The sequence below is a fragment of the Chenopodium quinoa genome, unplaced genomic scaffold (genome assembly GCF_001683475.1).
Source record: "Chenopodium quinoa cultivar QQ74 unplaced genomic scaffold, ASM168347v1, whole genome shotgun sequence".
Taxonomy (NCBI): Eukaryota; Viridiplantae; Streptophyta; class Magnoliopsida; order Caryophyllales; family Amaranthaceae; genus Chenopodium; species Chenopodium quinoa.
Window position 1 is genome coordinate 1,270,184 of NW_018745174.1, and position 17,839 is coordinate 1,288,022.

The 17,839-nt window shown below is 37.1% G+C and overlaps 1 protein-coding gene across 1 annotated transcript; it reads right to left on the bottom strand.

The window, feature by feature from the left end:
• Nucleotides 1-373: 373 nt before the first annotated feature.
• LOC110710628 lies at nt 374-1,363 on the bottom strand. The gene has a single exon (XM_021888954.1). The coding sequence runs from the start codon at nt 1,361-1,363 to the stop codon at nt 374-376; it is 990 nt and encodes a 329-aa protein (XP_021744646.1).
• Nucleotides 1,364-17,839: the final 16,476 nt, after the last annotated feature.

Here is a 17,839-nt window from a genome sequence, read left to right on the forward strand (position 1 = left end):
GACAAGGACCACATTGGCCACATATTCTGGGTAATAGCATTGCCGAATGAAACCGGCGTCCAGAAGCTTCTTGACTTCTTCTGCGGCCGCCTGATTCCTCTCTTCTCCATGATTCCTTTTCTTCTGACGGACAGGTATAACGGCCGGATTCACAGCTAATTTGTGCACGGCCAGATCTGGACTTATACTTGGCATCTCACCGACATCAAATGCAAAAACATCCTTGAACTCTCTCAATAATTGAATTAAATCATCCCCAAGCACACCCAAAGCTATAGTGCCCACACTGACCGTCTTACTTGGTTGATCGGGGTCAAGCACTATATCTTGGTGACTGCCGGCCGGGTGGGGGCCGTCTGACAGTCATTAGCTGCTATGTTTGCTCTATCTTGGTCGCCTTACGCTTCTGGCCGACCTGGTGTGTTGGGAGTGAGGTTCCTTCTTCTTTTGGCTCGGACAGTTTTGGTCCGCGCGCTGTAGGCTTAACCGCCAACTGATTGCATTCCTTAGCCATCTTCTGACTTCCTTGGATTGTACTTATTTTCCCGTCTGTCCTTTCAAACTTTAGCAGCATTAGGTGAGGCACAATGACTGCTTTTGCTGCATTCAGTGTAGGACGGCCGAGTATGACATTATATCCAGTCAGTTCTTTTACGACCAAGAAGCGGACAACCATATCTCTTCCTTCCCCTTTTTGCCCGAATCGGACAGGTAAGTCTATCCGCTCTACTGGGTGGATGACATTCCCTCCAAATCCGACCAGCGGGTGAGTGATGTCCTGGAGAGCATCCTCTGGGAAGCTTAGATTCTTCAAGGCGGCCAGGCTGATGATATCAGCCGCGCTACCCGTGTCTATCAATATTCGTGCAACCTTCAAATTGACTATCTTCAAATTGAATACCATGGGATCATTGTGCAAGGCTTTGACTTCCCCCCGATCGGCCTCACTGATGATTACTTCGGGGAAAGGTTCAGCCTTCACTGAATCCATCTGCATCACCTTTCCCAGGCTCCGGGCGTCCTGCTTGATCCCTTTCATAGTGGGACCGCCTGAGGCAAATCCTCCTGATATCAAGGCCACAAAGCCTGAATCAGTGTTGTTGCCATCATCTTTATCCTTGTTCTGATCATTCTTCTGTCTTTGTTCGGACGTGTTGTTTTTCCGTGTGTAAGTGAATTTGGACTTCATCACATATGAATTCAACATGCCCTTCTCGACTAGTTTGTCTAGGAGTCTCTTTAAGTTAATGCAATCGTTCGTGTCATGTGCCACATCCTTGTGGTAATGACAGTACTTGTTCTTGTTCCTATACTGAGCCGGGCCTCTCAGCGGCTGTGGCTTTTCAAACTCAAACTTATCCATGATTTCCATCAAGATAGAATAACAATCCTTGTTAAATTCAAACTGAGGCTCGTACGCTTGACCTTCTTGGATTTCTGTGGCTAGCCATCAGCCACCCAAACTTCCTTTCTCTTTTTTCCTTCTTTCTTTTAACCAACCGAGTCTTGCTGAGAAGGTTTCTTCTCGGCCCCCTTGGCCGGCGCTTTTGCTTTTGTGAGCGAACAAAAGTCCGCCGCCTCAATATAAGCTTCGGCTTCCCGCAGAACACCTGCGTATGTCCGAATCTTTTTCCTTACTAGGTCAAATTTAAAACCATTGTGCCTTAATCCCCGGAGAAATTCAGAGTAAGCCATTTCGTCCGGTAGATTATGAATTTGGGCTTTTTCTTGGTTAAATCGCTGGACGTACGAGCGTAAGCCCTCACTTTTTTCTTGGACGATTGTCGCCAAGTTAAGGCTAGTCTTTCGAGGCGGTATGTTGTATGAAAAATTTCCCACGAATAGCAAACTAAGAGTAGTGAAACAATTGATACAACCGGCCGGCAAACTGTTGAACCAATCCTGTGCCACACCTTTCAGAGTAGCCGGGAAACATTTGCACCAAGTAGCATCATCTACGCTTTGCAAGTACATCAGGTTCCTGTACGAGGTGATATGCTCTTTTGGGTTGCCCGTGCCTTCATAAGCTCCCATAAGTACACTCTTCACCTTTGGTGGCTGAGGGGCATTTAGGATATCTTGTAAAAACGGGGGCGGCTTATCTCCCAGAGTAAGTAGGCTTATCTGCCAATCAATGGGTTGCGGTTGCACGGACGGTCCAGCTAGATAGGGAGCTTGTCCGTACACCTGTCCATATGGCCCATATTGTCCGTATGCCTGGGGGTTTGGCTGCATCAAGCCATTGAACCCCTAAGGTTTATATTGCAGTGATTGGGCCAGAACAGGAGTTGGAGCATAGAAGATTGGAATAGGAGTTGGGGTTTGAATTGCCTGACTTCCACTGGAGGTGGCCGTATTGGTATGTTGGGAGAGAGAATGATGTGAAAAATCATCCGGCATAGTTAGGGTTGAAGCTGTGTCCGAGTAGGCAACGCGTTCCCGCTGCTTATGCCTAAGGTAATCTCTTGCGTCCTTCCATCGTCTGAACGGTTCAGGCTCCTCTCTTCGAGGCTGCCTACCCCTCTCCCCAGCCGACTGCGTTTTCTCCAGCAAGTCAGAAAAATTAGTCCGCGGTACTCTCGGGGACCTTCTAGTCGGCCTTCGAAATGGAGTGTTTCCCGCGTCCGTTGCATGGACTGTTTTGCTGTGTGTCTTCCTTGGAGCCCTCTGGTCCTCTCTCCTGGGCGGCTTCCTAGAGGTAGAGGCTCCATTTTCGATTTCTTTTCTAAGTTTGTTAAGCGCGGCCTTAAGAGAGGCGGCGGTAACAGGAGGGTCATCATCTTCTTCAAATGTGACTATAAGAGGATCGCTAGCCAGATCGTAGGGATTAAATCCTCTACATGTCCATCCTCGCCTGGATTAGGTGTCTGATCGTCTATCGCCATAACGTACGAGTATTCCCACAGACGACGCCAAATGTTTCGGGTGTTTTTTGGATTTCCTGGGATACTAGTCACGCTCTGCTGGCAACGAGTCGGTCCCACCTGCAAAACAACGAATATTCCGATCAACGGAATATTCGCCTCCGACGATCAAGTCAGTGATCAGAACGGAAAAAGGTTAGAGAGAGAAAGTAGAGAGAAGTTGGAGCTATTTAATGCTCTGTTGTTTTTCAATTGTCTCCATCCCTCCCATCATAAATGATTGGAGTATTTATAGGGGTGGGACTCGTGCCCCTCTCTAGGGTTTATACCCTAGATTTGCGTGACGTGATTGGCTGCGCAATCAGCGAATGCCACGTGCCACTCTGGAGGCGCCGTTTTGCGGCTTTCATTGTCATCTCTCGGGATTTGGGCCCTGACGTTGTTAGGGCTTTTTGACGTGCTGATTTTAAAGAAGGATCATATTACCTAAACACATGGCATCTTCCCGTGGTGACACGTGTCACCCTATAACTGGGCCACGTATCACTATGGGATTGTCCTGAGACCTTAAGGACTCTGGATTGCATGGCATCTTCCCGTGGTGACACGTGTCACCCTATAACTGGGCCACGTGTCACTATGGGATTGGTCCACGTATACGAGGTATTTTTACCCTCAACAAAGCCCACATACCAAGAACCATCAGACCTTCTAATGACACCCCCTCCAGAAGAGACAGCTGAGTTGAGCCAAGCACCATCACTATTTATTTTAAAATAACCATCCCTAGGCGCTTCCCAAACTGTGGCAGAGGAACTTGACTAATTGTTTTTCCTTTTGCTATTCACCTGCAACAAGGAGTTAAAAATCTTATAGTCGAAATAGAACTTAGTAAAAAGAGAAATCGGACCAATTTGCTTATTCTCAAAAATGGTATTGTTTCTATGTAACTAGATATGCCACAAAGCAGTACTAAAAATTAGTTTCCATCTCCTATCCAAACTTAGATTATAATTAATCCAAATCTTCCAAGTCGAATTTTTAAAAATATTAAAATCAAAATTTTTTGGAAGATAAACTTTCCCAAAGATATCATTCCATAAAATAGAAGAAGCAAAACAATCCCTAAAGATATGCATGTGAGATTCTGAGAAAAGATTGCATCTTGAGCATATAGGAGAAATTAGAGGCATATAACTCACCAAAGTTTCAGCCACTGGCAAAATCGAATGAGCACAATTCCACAAAAACATTCTATATTTAAAAGGAGTCTGAATTTTCCATAGACTTTTCCAGGAATTTAAATTAGATGAAGCTAAACACTTCCCTTTTAGAAGAAAATGGTAAGCTGATCTAATATTAAAAATATCATCCTTGCTCAAATCCCATGTGATGAAATCTTCTAGGTTTGCAAACCTTAATAAAGGAGTGGCCTTGATCATATTGAGAATATGTTGTGGAAGAAGATGTTCTCTATCATTCAAGTACCAAGCTTTATTCCTGATTATATTAGACACCTTCCAATTGATCATGTGAGGAGGGATATCACAAATCATGATATCTTTCAAGGGAGCATTACCTAACCAATGATGGTGCCATAAAGAGGTAGAAGACCCATTACCAATCCCCACCCTTAAACCCGAGGCAAGTAATTCCCTCCCTCTCAAAATATCTTTCCAGATTTGAGAATTAGAAGAACTAACATGACAAACAAATAAACCTGCTTTCTTTAGATATTTTTCATTGAAAATCCTAACCCAAAGTTTTTCAGGTTTTGTAAGAATAGTCCATCCTAATTTAGCCATAAAAGCTATATTCCACAATTTTAATCTCCTCACCCCTAAACCCCCTATTTCCATGGGCTTAGTAACATGATTCCAGGCTATTCTTGTTGAATATTTAGTTTTATCAACCTTATTCCACAAGAATTTTCGACAATTCCTTTCAATATCATCACAAATAGAAATCGGAAGAATACTAGTTTGCATTAAATAAACAGGAAAAGAGGAGAGAACAGATTTAACCAAGGTACATCTCCCTGCCATATTCAATAATCTAAATTGCCATCCTTTAATCTGATTAAAAGTTTTATCAAGCAAACCAAAATAATCACTTTTTTTCAATTTGTTAGGATGAATTTCAACTCCTAAATATTTACCAAAAGAAGTAGTGGAGGTGAAACTAAATTCAGTGATCAAATCCTTTCTTATATTATGAGTCATTTTCCTTGGAAATATAACAGTTGATTTATTCTGATTAACTCTTAAACCAGATATATTTCCAAAATCCTGCAAAACTTGCATAATTATTTGAATATTACTTTTTGAGGCATGTCCAAAAAGGAAAACATCATCAGCATAAAAAATATGAGACAAAGAAATTGATTTTGTAACCTTTAAAGGCTTCCAAAGCTTCTGATTAACCTTGTTTTCTATCATCAAAGAAAGCCTTTCAAGGCATAAAACAAAAATGTAAGAAGACATGGGATCTCCTTGTCTAATACCTCGCGAAGGAGAAAACTCACTAGTTATTTCTCCATTCCAAAGGACTGAAATTTGAGGAGAAGTGATACAATACATGATCAAATTGACAAAATTCATGGGAAAATTAAAACCAATTAGGGTTTCTTTAATGAAATTCCATTCCAAGCTATCATATGCCTTTGTTAGTTCAAGCTTAAGAGCCATAATATTTTTCCCAATTTTAGCCTTATGAAAAATATGAGACATTTCTTTAATTATGATCACATTATCCTCAATTCCCCTACCTTGAATGAAACTGGATTGTAAGGGACTAATCAAATTATCCAAAAAGGATCGAAGTTTACAAGAAATTAACTTAGTTATCAACTTATAAACTGTATTACACAATTCTATTGGTCTAAATTGAGTCAAGTTAATCGTATTATCAATCTTAGGGATTAAAGAAATATAAGATTTATTGATATCCGGATTAAAAGATCCCTTAGTAAAACTATCAACACATAATTTGTGAAGAATATGACTCAAAGAATCCCAATTTGCTTGAAAAAATCTCGGTTGAACTTCATCAGGACCCGGACATATCATGGGTTCCATGCTAAATAAACAATTTTTTAACCTCAACCAAACTTGGGATATAATTAGCTAAAGACCTATTATCATCAACAGATATATGATTAGAGGGATTAAAAGAACCAGAACCACCTCTATTCCTAATTTTAGATTGAAAAATATTTTTATAAAAGTCAGTAGCCATGTCCTTTAAAATTGAATCATCAGTGATCCAATTATCATTCGAATCCTTAAGACACAAAATCTTTCCTCTACTTTTTTAAATTTTGGCCAAAATATGGAAGTATTTAGTATTTATAAATCACCATGTTTTCGCCAATTAATCCCAGCTTTTTTATCCCATATTATTCTCTCTTTATCATATATATCTTTTAATTCCTTTAATAAATCTTTCTCCAAATTCATAAAAAAAAAAAAACCGAATTTTTAGTTGCCAAAAATTTCTAGATACCTCCTATTCTAGCCAAAAGTCTATCTTTTTTGTATTTAAGATTTCCAAAAATATTATGATTCCAATTTTTTATCTTACTGTGAAAATTCGACATACCTAAAACATAATCATCACAAGGCTCCATCCAATTACTAATAAAAAAAACTATTAAAATCAGGGTGAGAAAGCCAAATTTCTTTACATCTTAGAGGAAAAGGACCATTAACTCTAGGATTAGAACAATCAATCAAAATAGGGGAGTGATCAGAATAGGTAGAAGGAAAATGAAAAACCTTAGTATGAGGAAATTGTTCCACCGAAGCCGCGTTTCCTAGTGCCCGATCAAGTCGTTGCCTGATAAAAGAAGTTCCCTCCCTAGCATTGCTCCATGTAAATGGATTCCCATTATAGCCCATATCAAACAAACCGGCTGCATTAGTGAAATTAGTCATATCCCTACACTGAGCATGCTTAAAACCTAGCCCTCTAGACTTCTCACTTTGCGAGGTTACTTCATTCAAATCTCCAAACAAGAGCCAAGGAGTATCCGGAGGGGGAAGATCAAATTGCATCTCCCTCCACATTGCATGACTTTCCCTAGGTGTAGACGGAGCATGCATTCCAGTAACCAAAGCTTCCTTATTGGTGTTCTTAAAATCAAACAAGGCGTGAAAAAAAGTGAAATCCTCCTTGAAATCAGCCACATCTACCACATTCCTCCAGAATAACCAAATACCACCTCTTCTATCATTAGCCTCAACAGCTTTGAAATCATGAAAACCAAGTTGTAACATTACTTGCCTAGCCCTTAGATCATCAGATTTTGTTTCAAGAAAAAACAAAGACAGCAGGACGATGAATGTTTACCAAATGACGTGCATGTGGGATAAACTCATCCCTACAAGCTCCTCGCACATTCCACAAAATAAATTTCATCTTTAAAATTGGTAAAGGCCGCTGCAGAGTAACCGACGGGCGATCATAAGGACTAGGATTCGGGGGAAGGTAGTACTCCTCCCAATCCTTCCAAAACGCACTCATCCCTATTGGTAACACATCCTCTAACGACAATGGGGTCATTTGAGCTACAATTTCCCTCGGTCCCTGTAGATATCTGTAATGTTGTATCTGCAATTTCATCCCCACCACCGCATTCTGAGAGATGAATGTTGCGATAAGGCAATTTTCCATGTTTTGACCTCTGGTTTCTAATTGCAAGTGAAAAATCAGAATCCTTCTTGGAATTTGAAAGGGAAAAGTTCGATCCCTTTCCTCCGCCCGAAGTTCCTTTTCAATGCGTCTAACAGTCTCACTGCACCAGTGATCTCCGTCGGAAACAACTGAAGCGTATTCAATTTCGACCCCGATCTCTGCTGCAATTCGTGAATTGGTATCCCCTGAAGAATCGGTTCCTTTCCTCGAGAATTCGAGTTTATCTCCTGATCCGAATTTTTGCGTCTTTGATAAGTTATCATGGGAAGAGCTTGTGAAAATGGCGGATGATTTTGATTTTGCATGGTTAGAATTTGGGGAGTTTTCGTTGTTTGAATTGGAATTAGCACTGAAGTCTAATAAACTAGTATGAGGGAGTGTGTGTGTGACAACCTCACTATAAGAAAGCCAAGGTTTTAAAATCAAGGGAGCAGATGAATCATCTAATTGCATTTCCTCTAAGTGTCCAATTGGTTTTGACAACTGAGACACCTGTCTCCTCCAAAGCTTTGATAGGATTAACATCCACCATCATACTCTTTGAACCTTCATTAACTTCACTAACCCCTTTATAATTGGCATTAGAAACATCAGAAGCATTCTTTTCTTCTAAGCCCAACTCGTTAGAGTCCTCCTTATTAAGGCCCAAATCAGCAGAGTTTGAGCCCAAAATGGGACCAACCTTAACAGGTTGATGATTAGTAACACCTATTTCTCCTGTGTCTTTCTTTTTATACACATAATTATTTTTAACATTGCTAAAATTCTTCTTATTGTTGTTATTATCAACAATATTTGGTTTAACAATCTTTTGGTTGTTATTATCAACCTTATTAATCTTTTTAATATTATTTTTTCTGTTGTTATTATCAACAGATTTAGAAATCTTTTTTTTATTCGTTACTAATGTCCATGGACCAAATTCACCATGTGAGTCAGAATCAGCTAACACTTGAAATGAATTTAACATGCAATTGGATTGAATATGTCCCACTTTGCCACATGTGAAGCAAAGAGTAGTAATATTCTCATAAGCAATTTGTTGCCACACGCCACCAATCCAGACCTTGGTCACCAAGGGTTTGCTCAAATCGATTTCAATACACACCCGGGCGTATCTACCTCTAGTTAATCTATCAGTAGCATAATCTACTCGAATTGGTGTACCTGTAACTTTCGCAGTCTGAAATAAGGCTGATTTATCAAAGTACTCCACTGCCAACTCAGTGAATCAAATCCAAACTGTCATTTTATCGAACGGATTCTCAAAAGCTCTAAAATTCGGCTTCCATTTCGCCATCATCAAGTAATGATCGAACACAAACCAAGGACCCCCAAACAGAGCCCTTTCATAATCATCCTCCATTGTAAAGCAAAATAAGAACACATTATGACCAAGATCTATTGTTTCCAAACCTCCTTTAATTTTCCACATAATTCGCGCACGACTAGGCATGAAAGCAGGCCTAATTGTTGTACCCAAACACTTGCCCATTAAAGTTAAACCCCATGGTTTCCTTAATCGATCAAGAGTTTCTTTGTCAAATCTGACCGATAAACCTGAATCAGGACCAAAATCTTCATCCTGAGACCATTCAGTCGAAGTTGCAACAATCTTCCTCGCTTCCTCAAACCATTGAGAAGATCTAGCTACTACTTCACGGAAACTCACAACAGAAGGAGCATCCTTTAGGTCAGAATCCACCATCTCTTGATCGGAAAGAGGTGGTGGATCTGGTGGAATCGAGACATCCACCATCAGAAATAGCACAAAAGAACAAGAAATGACTTGCTTTTCTTTTCCACTGAGAGAAAAAAAATTCTAGAGAGAGAAACTTTTACTATTTTCTCATTCGGTTTCGATATGTAGTTGATTTTTAAATATAACTTCTTGTCTACTTTTTCCTTTTTTTTTTTATATTTATTTAAAAAAATAAATAAATAAGTTTTAACTGACTTTAATAAGAATTATAATGATTTACATACTCCTAAATACAAAACAAGGCAAATAATAATGTAGACACCCATTTGTGTCTCCCCAAAACCAAACCCGGTGATGAGTGTCTTTCACGTCGAATCGTAATCGAATGAAACGAAAGTGTGGAAAGGTCTAGTGTTGCGGAAAGTTTTATTTCTTTTCTCTTCTCCCTGATTTTGAAAACTTTATTTTAAGAAAACAGCCAATCCAGTTTAGTTTGGTCCATGATAACGGTCCAATAATGGTGTAGTTGGATAGGGTTTGCAAAGACCTTTCCAACGATATATTATAAGCCCAATTCCGATGAATATTGAGGAAGTTATGGCCAATTTACTAAACTGGGCCCGGTTTGAGCTTTATGTACAGCCTAATGATCTAGGGGAGGGCCTAATATGATTTATCATTCCTAATGCAATTAGGAATGGTTTTAGTCTTCTAGAACATTCTAGAAGGTTCTTTTCATTCCTAATTCAATTAGGACTCTTCAGAGTTTTAATCAAGATCAAATAGCATTTTCGATGGAAATTATATTATTTTATCTTCCATTACGGGAAATTTATCAGATTTTCGAAAACGCGTTGAAAACCACTTTGGCGTCCAACCCCAGGCCTTGGCGCCTGGAACCAGGCTTTGGCGCCAGGCGCTAGCCACTGGTGCTAGCGCCAACTAGCCAGGGCTGGCGCCAAGGTTGTTTTTCGATCTTTAGACTCTGTTTTGTTAAATTATCTTTTTTGGATGATTTTCTCTATAAATATCGTATCAAAAACTCCGTTTTGATTCATCAAGAATCATCAACTATCATCAACTCTCTTCATTCACAAATCATTCATCAATTCTCATCCAATTCTTTTTCATTCGCAATTCATTCATCATTCATCTCATTCATCAATTTTCAATATATTAATTCTTTAGAATTCTTTCTTTAAATTCTTTCTTGCTTTTTTCATACAAAATTCCGCATTCACAAGATCTTGATACACCTAGCCATATTCGAAGTTGCCTTCGCCCTAGACGTGAAAGGTCTTAATTTCTGAGGGTTTGGTCCCAAATCTCTCTTTCAATTATTTAATTGTTGCTTTGTTTATTATTTTCCTTGAAGTTACTAACGTGTGTATTTTGTTATTAGAAAGAGGTACGAGGCATCCAAGTAAGTACTTTAATGGTTTAATTGATATTATGATGTAGAAATCATGCTTAGATTGTTATTTTAATTCCTAGTATCATGTTAGGATGTTTTCCTTAATTTGATGTTTAGGGTGACAACAATAAATTCCTAGTATCATGTTTAGGGTAACTTTAATATCAAGTATGATTAAAAGTACGATGCTTCCTATATTCTTCCTAATATTTATGATTGTTAGTATCATGTTAGGGCTAAAGATTTGATTTTTATTGCTTAGTGACATGCTAGTGTTTGTTATTAATCTTGTTAGTATCATGCCTAGGATCTTTCTATGCTTTAACATGATCATTATTAATATTATTATTAATGATATAGATTATTTATTATGTTGCTTGATATGCATATTATTTTATTTTATATTGTTATTGCTTGATCACACCTTTTATTGCATGTTTAAAGGGAATTGGTACTTGTAACCACGCTTAATAAGATAATTAATAATCTTGTTAGGTTAATTATGATTATAATTTCAAGTGATCGCCAATAATAGTTTATGTGTGCATTAAATTCAACCAACATAGATTAAACAGGTTTAGGGTTAATCCTATTGATTGTATGTTAGTCAGAAAGCGCACATGAATACGAGCAGAATAAAGTAGAGGCCTATTATTAGGGTAGGTTCAATCTCTTTTAGGTTAGATTTGTACCTTCATCCCCGAATCCTTATTTGGTTCATGACCTTATGGAGTTGACGATCTCTTGGATCGTTAAGGGGTGTAACCTTCACCTCGTGAACGGTTTACAAGTTCCTTAAAAACTTGTTGGCGACTCTTTTGTTCTATCTTCTTCCCTTTTGGACGCCACCGTACTTTAGTGTGTGATCACCGTGGGGTTCAAGCTAGTGGGATTTTAAAAGCTTGAAACTATTCCCTACAAATAACCTATATTTTTCTTTGACGCACAATTGACCTTAACAATTTTTTAATTAAGAAATATTGATGCAATTAAAATGGGGAACCTTAGATATCTCTTGATGCATGCATGGTGAATTGTAGCATACGAAGTAATTCTTTCAGTTCTATTGTACAATTAAACCTAGCTTGCTTATATTTAGAATTGAGTAGAACACAATAAGGACATGTTCCACTCACCTAATTATATTATACGAGTATATCACTTAGTTGCGAAAATATAAAATTTAGTAATAAGTCTAAATAGTTTTAACGACAGTTTTAAACAAGTTCGAGAAATATAAATTCATTTTTATATGTGGTGGCATCAGTGGCATATCCAGGATTCTAAGTTAGTGGGTTCGGATTTTTTTTAAAAAAACTAGAGTAACTAACACGTGCGATGTATGTACAATAGCTAGCTAGCTAGGTTCGGGGAGCTTCAATTTGGTCATGTGTCACAACTTTAATCTTGAAGGTGTAAATACATTTAAGAAAATAACTTTATTAATTCCAATGATATTTCTAGAAAAAAGAAATTCATTGTATCTCAAAATTAACTTTTACCATATGTGAATGAACCTCTTAATATTAGCTTTGAAAAAGGATGGAATAGTAATCCCTAAAAAAAATATAAAAAAGTAAAAAAAAAAAAAAAAAAAAGGATGGAATAGTAAAGAATAATAATAAATCTAAAAAGATTAACTTTTTTTAAAATTTAAAAAAAAAAATTTAAAAAAAGGCACTAACAAGAGTCGAACTGCTGACCTCAAGGGATTGAAGGTTGTTAGGTTTAACACGCTGACCACCAGGCCACTTCAATTTAAGAGTAATATGCTGCATGTGCTTTATTTATAACATAGTTATATTTTTTCTTTTAAACTACCAGATTTTTGGGGCGGATCCAGTGGGTTCAATGAACCCACTTGAACCCAACGTGGATCCGCCACTGGGTGGCATGACTAGCCACCATGGGATTACTCGATTGTGTTATATGGGTTAATCTGCTATAGTTGTATGGGGTTACTATGGTACAGTTATAAGGGTTACTAAAATTAGTAATACTAGTATAAGGGTTAATCTACCAATGTTGTAGGGGTTACTTTATTATTTAAGGGTGTTTCAATAAGTATAATAAGGGGTTAATTTGTCAATATAATAGAGGTTACTTTGTCAATATTATAGGAATTAGGAATACTCCGTATTTTTACAAGTGGCCACACATTGTGTCAAGCCGCACAAAACAAGCGCCGTAAATTTAGATAAAGGTGAATAAGCTAGGGCTATTCATGTGTATTCAATGTACAACTGAAAGAAATTTTAATAAAATCTAATAAATTTTGATAAGTTCAAGTTCTTATGAGGGTTAAAAAAATTACCCAAATTCAAATTACCACTATAATAAGTTCTAATAAACAAACTTTGGCAGAAATGGACAGTCCTTAAGTAATACACGCTCCGTTTGCCTTAAAAAAAGTTCTAATAAATCTAATAAGTTTACCTTAAAATAAGATAAGTTCAAATAAATATAAATCAAACAAATTGAGCACATCATAAGTTAAAGGAAATTTTGACTTAGCTTTTAGTACCTCAAAAAAGACCCTTATTGATTTTTGGTACCCATTTAAAATTTTGTTTTTTTTATAACCATCAAAGTTACAAAATATAGATTTTGGTATCACTTAACAGAATCCGTTAGGGTTCCGTTTAGTGAAACCCCTTATCTAGTTATTTTATGATTTAATTTATTTTAAAAAAAAAAACTTAAAAAAAAACAGCCACTGACACACCTCCCCCCTCGCTGTGTCGGCTGCTGATGCTAGGGATGGCAATATTAGATGAGTATACGCTAACCCGATCCACTCGCTTCAAATAAATGGACGAAAATCCGAAATAAATAGATGAAAAGTGGGTGATGGATGAAGTGGATGATGGATTGGATCAGACGTGGATGATTATTTTTTAACTCGCTAACCATCCAGCAACCTGTTTAACAATTTGTAATCTAAGAATTTAAATTAAAAAAAAATGAAGTATACAACAAAAATACTTTGTTTGTTGCAAATTAATGTTTTCAAAGAGACAAAGAGTATGTAGTTAGTAGTTCTTCATTTTTATTTAAAAAATAATAATAACTTACGGTAGAAATAACCATAAATTAATTTTATGCAAATTTTTTTTCATAAAATGTTCATCCATTAGTCACTCGATCCACCCATTTCATCCGTGGATGATGGATGGAGGGATACGGATGAATGGATGATGGGTGAAGCAGGTTATGGATATGTGTATGATGGGATTAAAATGATGGATGGATGAGGGTGAAACCACACTCGATCCGAATCTAATTCATTGTCATCTCTAGCCGATGCCCTAACGTTGCGGTGCCGACGCCGACGACCCCACCCCCTACCTTTCCCTCCTCCAATCTTAGTAGCTGCAACCCCTATTTTCCCCCTTCCCCAAAACCCTAGCGTAACCACCATGTACGGAAACCACCACAAAACCCTTTCTTCCCTCCCATAAACCCTGAATTGGTCCTTCCCCCCACCCTGAAACCCTAGCAACTGGGGTTTTCGATGGTGGGGGATGAGTGTTTTGCCTATTGTTGGCAGCAATACTGGTTGCGGATGCGACGAAGAAAATTGTAAGGCTGCTGCGAATTGATGTTGTTGCTAGCCGACGGTCAGGGGGAAATTGAGGGTGAATTCTGTAGTTGGGCGTGAGGCTAAGATGACCAGTTTTGCGGATTGCGATTGTTGGTATTTGCAGTGGCTTTGTGTGTTGGAGTGGGTTGCAGTTTGTAGCGAGGTGGAGTAGGTGGAGCTGTGGTGTTGCTGCAATTAAGAGGGCAGCAAGAGGTGATTGTTGATGAGGCTGTTGTTGTGGGTTGTATTGGTGGTTGGAGTCTGTGGTGCGTTGGAGGTGAAGGGGTGGTTTTTGGGGTCGCCGGCAGCCGTTACGGGGAAGGGGGCTAGTAGTGTAGGGGCTGAGAAGGAGGAAGGGTGGCTGGAAGGTGGTTGGACGATGGTTGGGCCCTACTAATGAAAACCGTAACAAAAGTTAGACAGAGGTACCAAAAGCTTTACTTTTAGAATTTGATAGGTACCAAAATAAAATAAAATTTTAGATGGGTACCAAAAATCAATAGGGGTTATTTTTGAGGTTTTAAAAGTCAAAATTTCCTTAGTTAAATTCACATAATATAAGTAAAAATCAAGTGAGTAGAATGCTCCCTAATTTATTTACAAGAAACTAAAGACCAAAATTAGACACCCAAGCAATCATCTCCTCTATTAAATTCGTCATTAATTTGATAAACACAAATTCTTTCAAATTGATGGATATAAGCCTAAAAACGTACTTCATCTTTAAGTAAATTCTCCAACTAACTTTCAGAAAGAAACCCGCTTGAATTGATATTATTATCACCTTCAATTTCTACATCAGAAATACTTGTTCAAACTCTTTAACATTAATTAACCTACTACAAGGATATACATTTCCAAAAATATAATATAAAAAAAATTAAGTGAATTGTACACCATAATATATGCTAAAGGTAGAAATATATACTAATTTCTTACAACTTTTTTTTTTATGATAATTGATCAACACCAAAAAAAACTCGGCAACATCAGATCAAAGAAGCAGCTAGCTTAGCTTGTTCTTTATGGATCAAATGCAAGCATAATCCGCATCAATTATGATAGGAACTTTAGGAGATAAACACATGGCAAAATGCAACAAAGCCACCATTATTACGACCGGAAGGAAGAGCAACAACGACGGCGGTGGCGGCAACGTAGGCGGCAACACTTGTGGCAACACCAACAAAAGCAAGGCTGCTACAAGCATCCCCATAATTGATCTAAACCCACTACTTCTTACATAAATATTTTGTTTCATCTTCATTGTGTTTGAATATAATAATTTATGTTCATGACCACCATTAGAATAATAATCCATATACAAAAAGTAAATAATAAAAAAAAAAAACTTAGGATATGTTTTTGACTAATCAAAAAGAGGTTTTGGAGGCAATTTATATATGGGAGAGAAGAAAATGTAACAAGGGAGATTATATTGGTGTAATGGGGTCCATATGGAATAAAGATGGAGGAAAAATGTGGGGGATATTGAGGGAGTAAGGTGGACCAAAATGGTCATGAAAGTATGCTAATTTCTTTTCATTGTTTCTTGTCTCCTAATATTTGTATGTCTTGATACAAATAACCAATAATGCATGTGTATTAGGACATGGCTAAGATGGGTTTTGATGGACTCATGTACTACATGCATATTGGACGGTTTGTGTATTTGTATGTATAGCCTTAATTTTTTGGTAGTGGAATTAATTACTTGTACTATGCCTAGGTTCATTATTTATGGTAGTTACATTGCATACTCTATATGTTTCTAAATACTTCCTCTGTTTTCTTTAGATGTAACAGACTCTTTAGCGCGGTAATTAAGAAAGGTGGGGTTTATATGATATAATAAACTTTAAAATAGGATGAGTAGTTGTTAGGAGTGTAATTTTGCGGGTCATGTGTTTTAAATAAAGGATATAGTATAGTAATTCCCTAAAGTAACTTTCCTTTTTATAGTATGTTGCAAGTATTGTGACATTTCCTTTTTAGGAAAGTGTTGCAAGTAAAAGAAAACGGAGGAAGTAATAAGTAGTATTTTTTTTTCATTTGAAAGCTGTATTTTTCACCTTTTGGGAATCAACTCTGACAATTTGATTATTTTTAAGGTAGACAAAGTCGACTTGATAAAAATTATAAAAGGGGTAGAGAGAAATAGAAACCGAAAAAAAAAATAAAAATAAAAACATATATGATGAGAATTATTCAAGGGAGATAAAAAAGGGTATTTGGAAAGAAAAAATGTTAAAAAAATAAAATAAAATTAATGTATCCCAAAAGAAACTTTATTAACACAAAATTGTGTGATGGATGTCAAAGAAAGACATATCTTTTCACTTTATTTACTCCGATCAATTAAAACTGTCTTAAGACGGCGAGGGATAGCTCAAATAGTTAGTGCTTTCCTCCTTATTTCAGGAGATCTTGAGATCGATTCTCATTCCCGCCCTTGTAGTCTCTAAACACCAAAATAAAAAATTAAAATTGTCTTAAATAATAATTCTATACTGTATTCAACATATATGGCCATATCATAGGGCATTGTATAAGGGACGAAGGGAATAGTTCATCATCTGTATTTTCATATGTAACAATCAATGGAGTATTAATCTGCTAATTTGTGGAGTAACTTGTATGTAAGGTTGATGTAAAGACTTATATAATCCACATTTCGCTCTCTCCTCCCTATTTAACCGACAGACGCAATTTGGAGGTGACATTGACTTGCATGATTATAATTTATAATTAAATCCGTGTAATCTAGAATCTCCATATGAAGGTTACAACGGTATTATGACAGCCTCTTTGGTACTTTGAATGTTTTTCATTTTCTTTTCTTTTCTTTTCATTTTCATTTTCATTTGACAATTGACAAGCGGTTTTTGATGTAAAAATGTTTGATTTTGCACAATGCTATATGACTAATCGGGTTGTTCATGGTCTAATTTGAATGTGATTTGGCATCAAAACCACAACAAATTTGGAAACCACACCTAACTTATTAACCGCACATCACAATTTAGTTGAAATTCCAAACAATATATATTATACATTATTACCTCCGTTACATATTATGTGCAACTTTTGATTATTATTTTTTGTGAGATATAAATTAATATGTAATAGAGGTAAAAATATTTTGGAACCACAAAAAACAATATATTATGGTCCAAGCCTCTAGGTAGGGAGTTCATGAATGCAAAGTAATTACCAGTTAATTCAACTAAAAGTTTAAGTTATAATTAGAGTCCGCGATTGGATTTATATCATCATGCCCTCTTACAAAACTGTTAGTGGACTAACTCAACAAATACTTCAGGCTTGAAATGTTTTTTTTTTTTTGGTGTTTAGAGAACCACAAGGGCGGGGCCGCGGGGGTGAGAATCGATCCCAAAATCTCTTGGAATCGGGAGGGAAGCTCTAACCACTTGAGCTACCCCTCACTCCCCTTTAGGCTTGAAATGTAAATGCTAAATATTTCACTTTCAAATAAGAGTGGATGACATTTGAACATGTTGACTCTTGATTGGATTATAACACTAATTATATTTAGAGCGGTATGATTGGTTTTATACTTT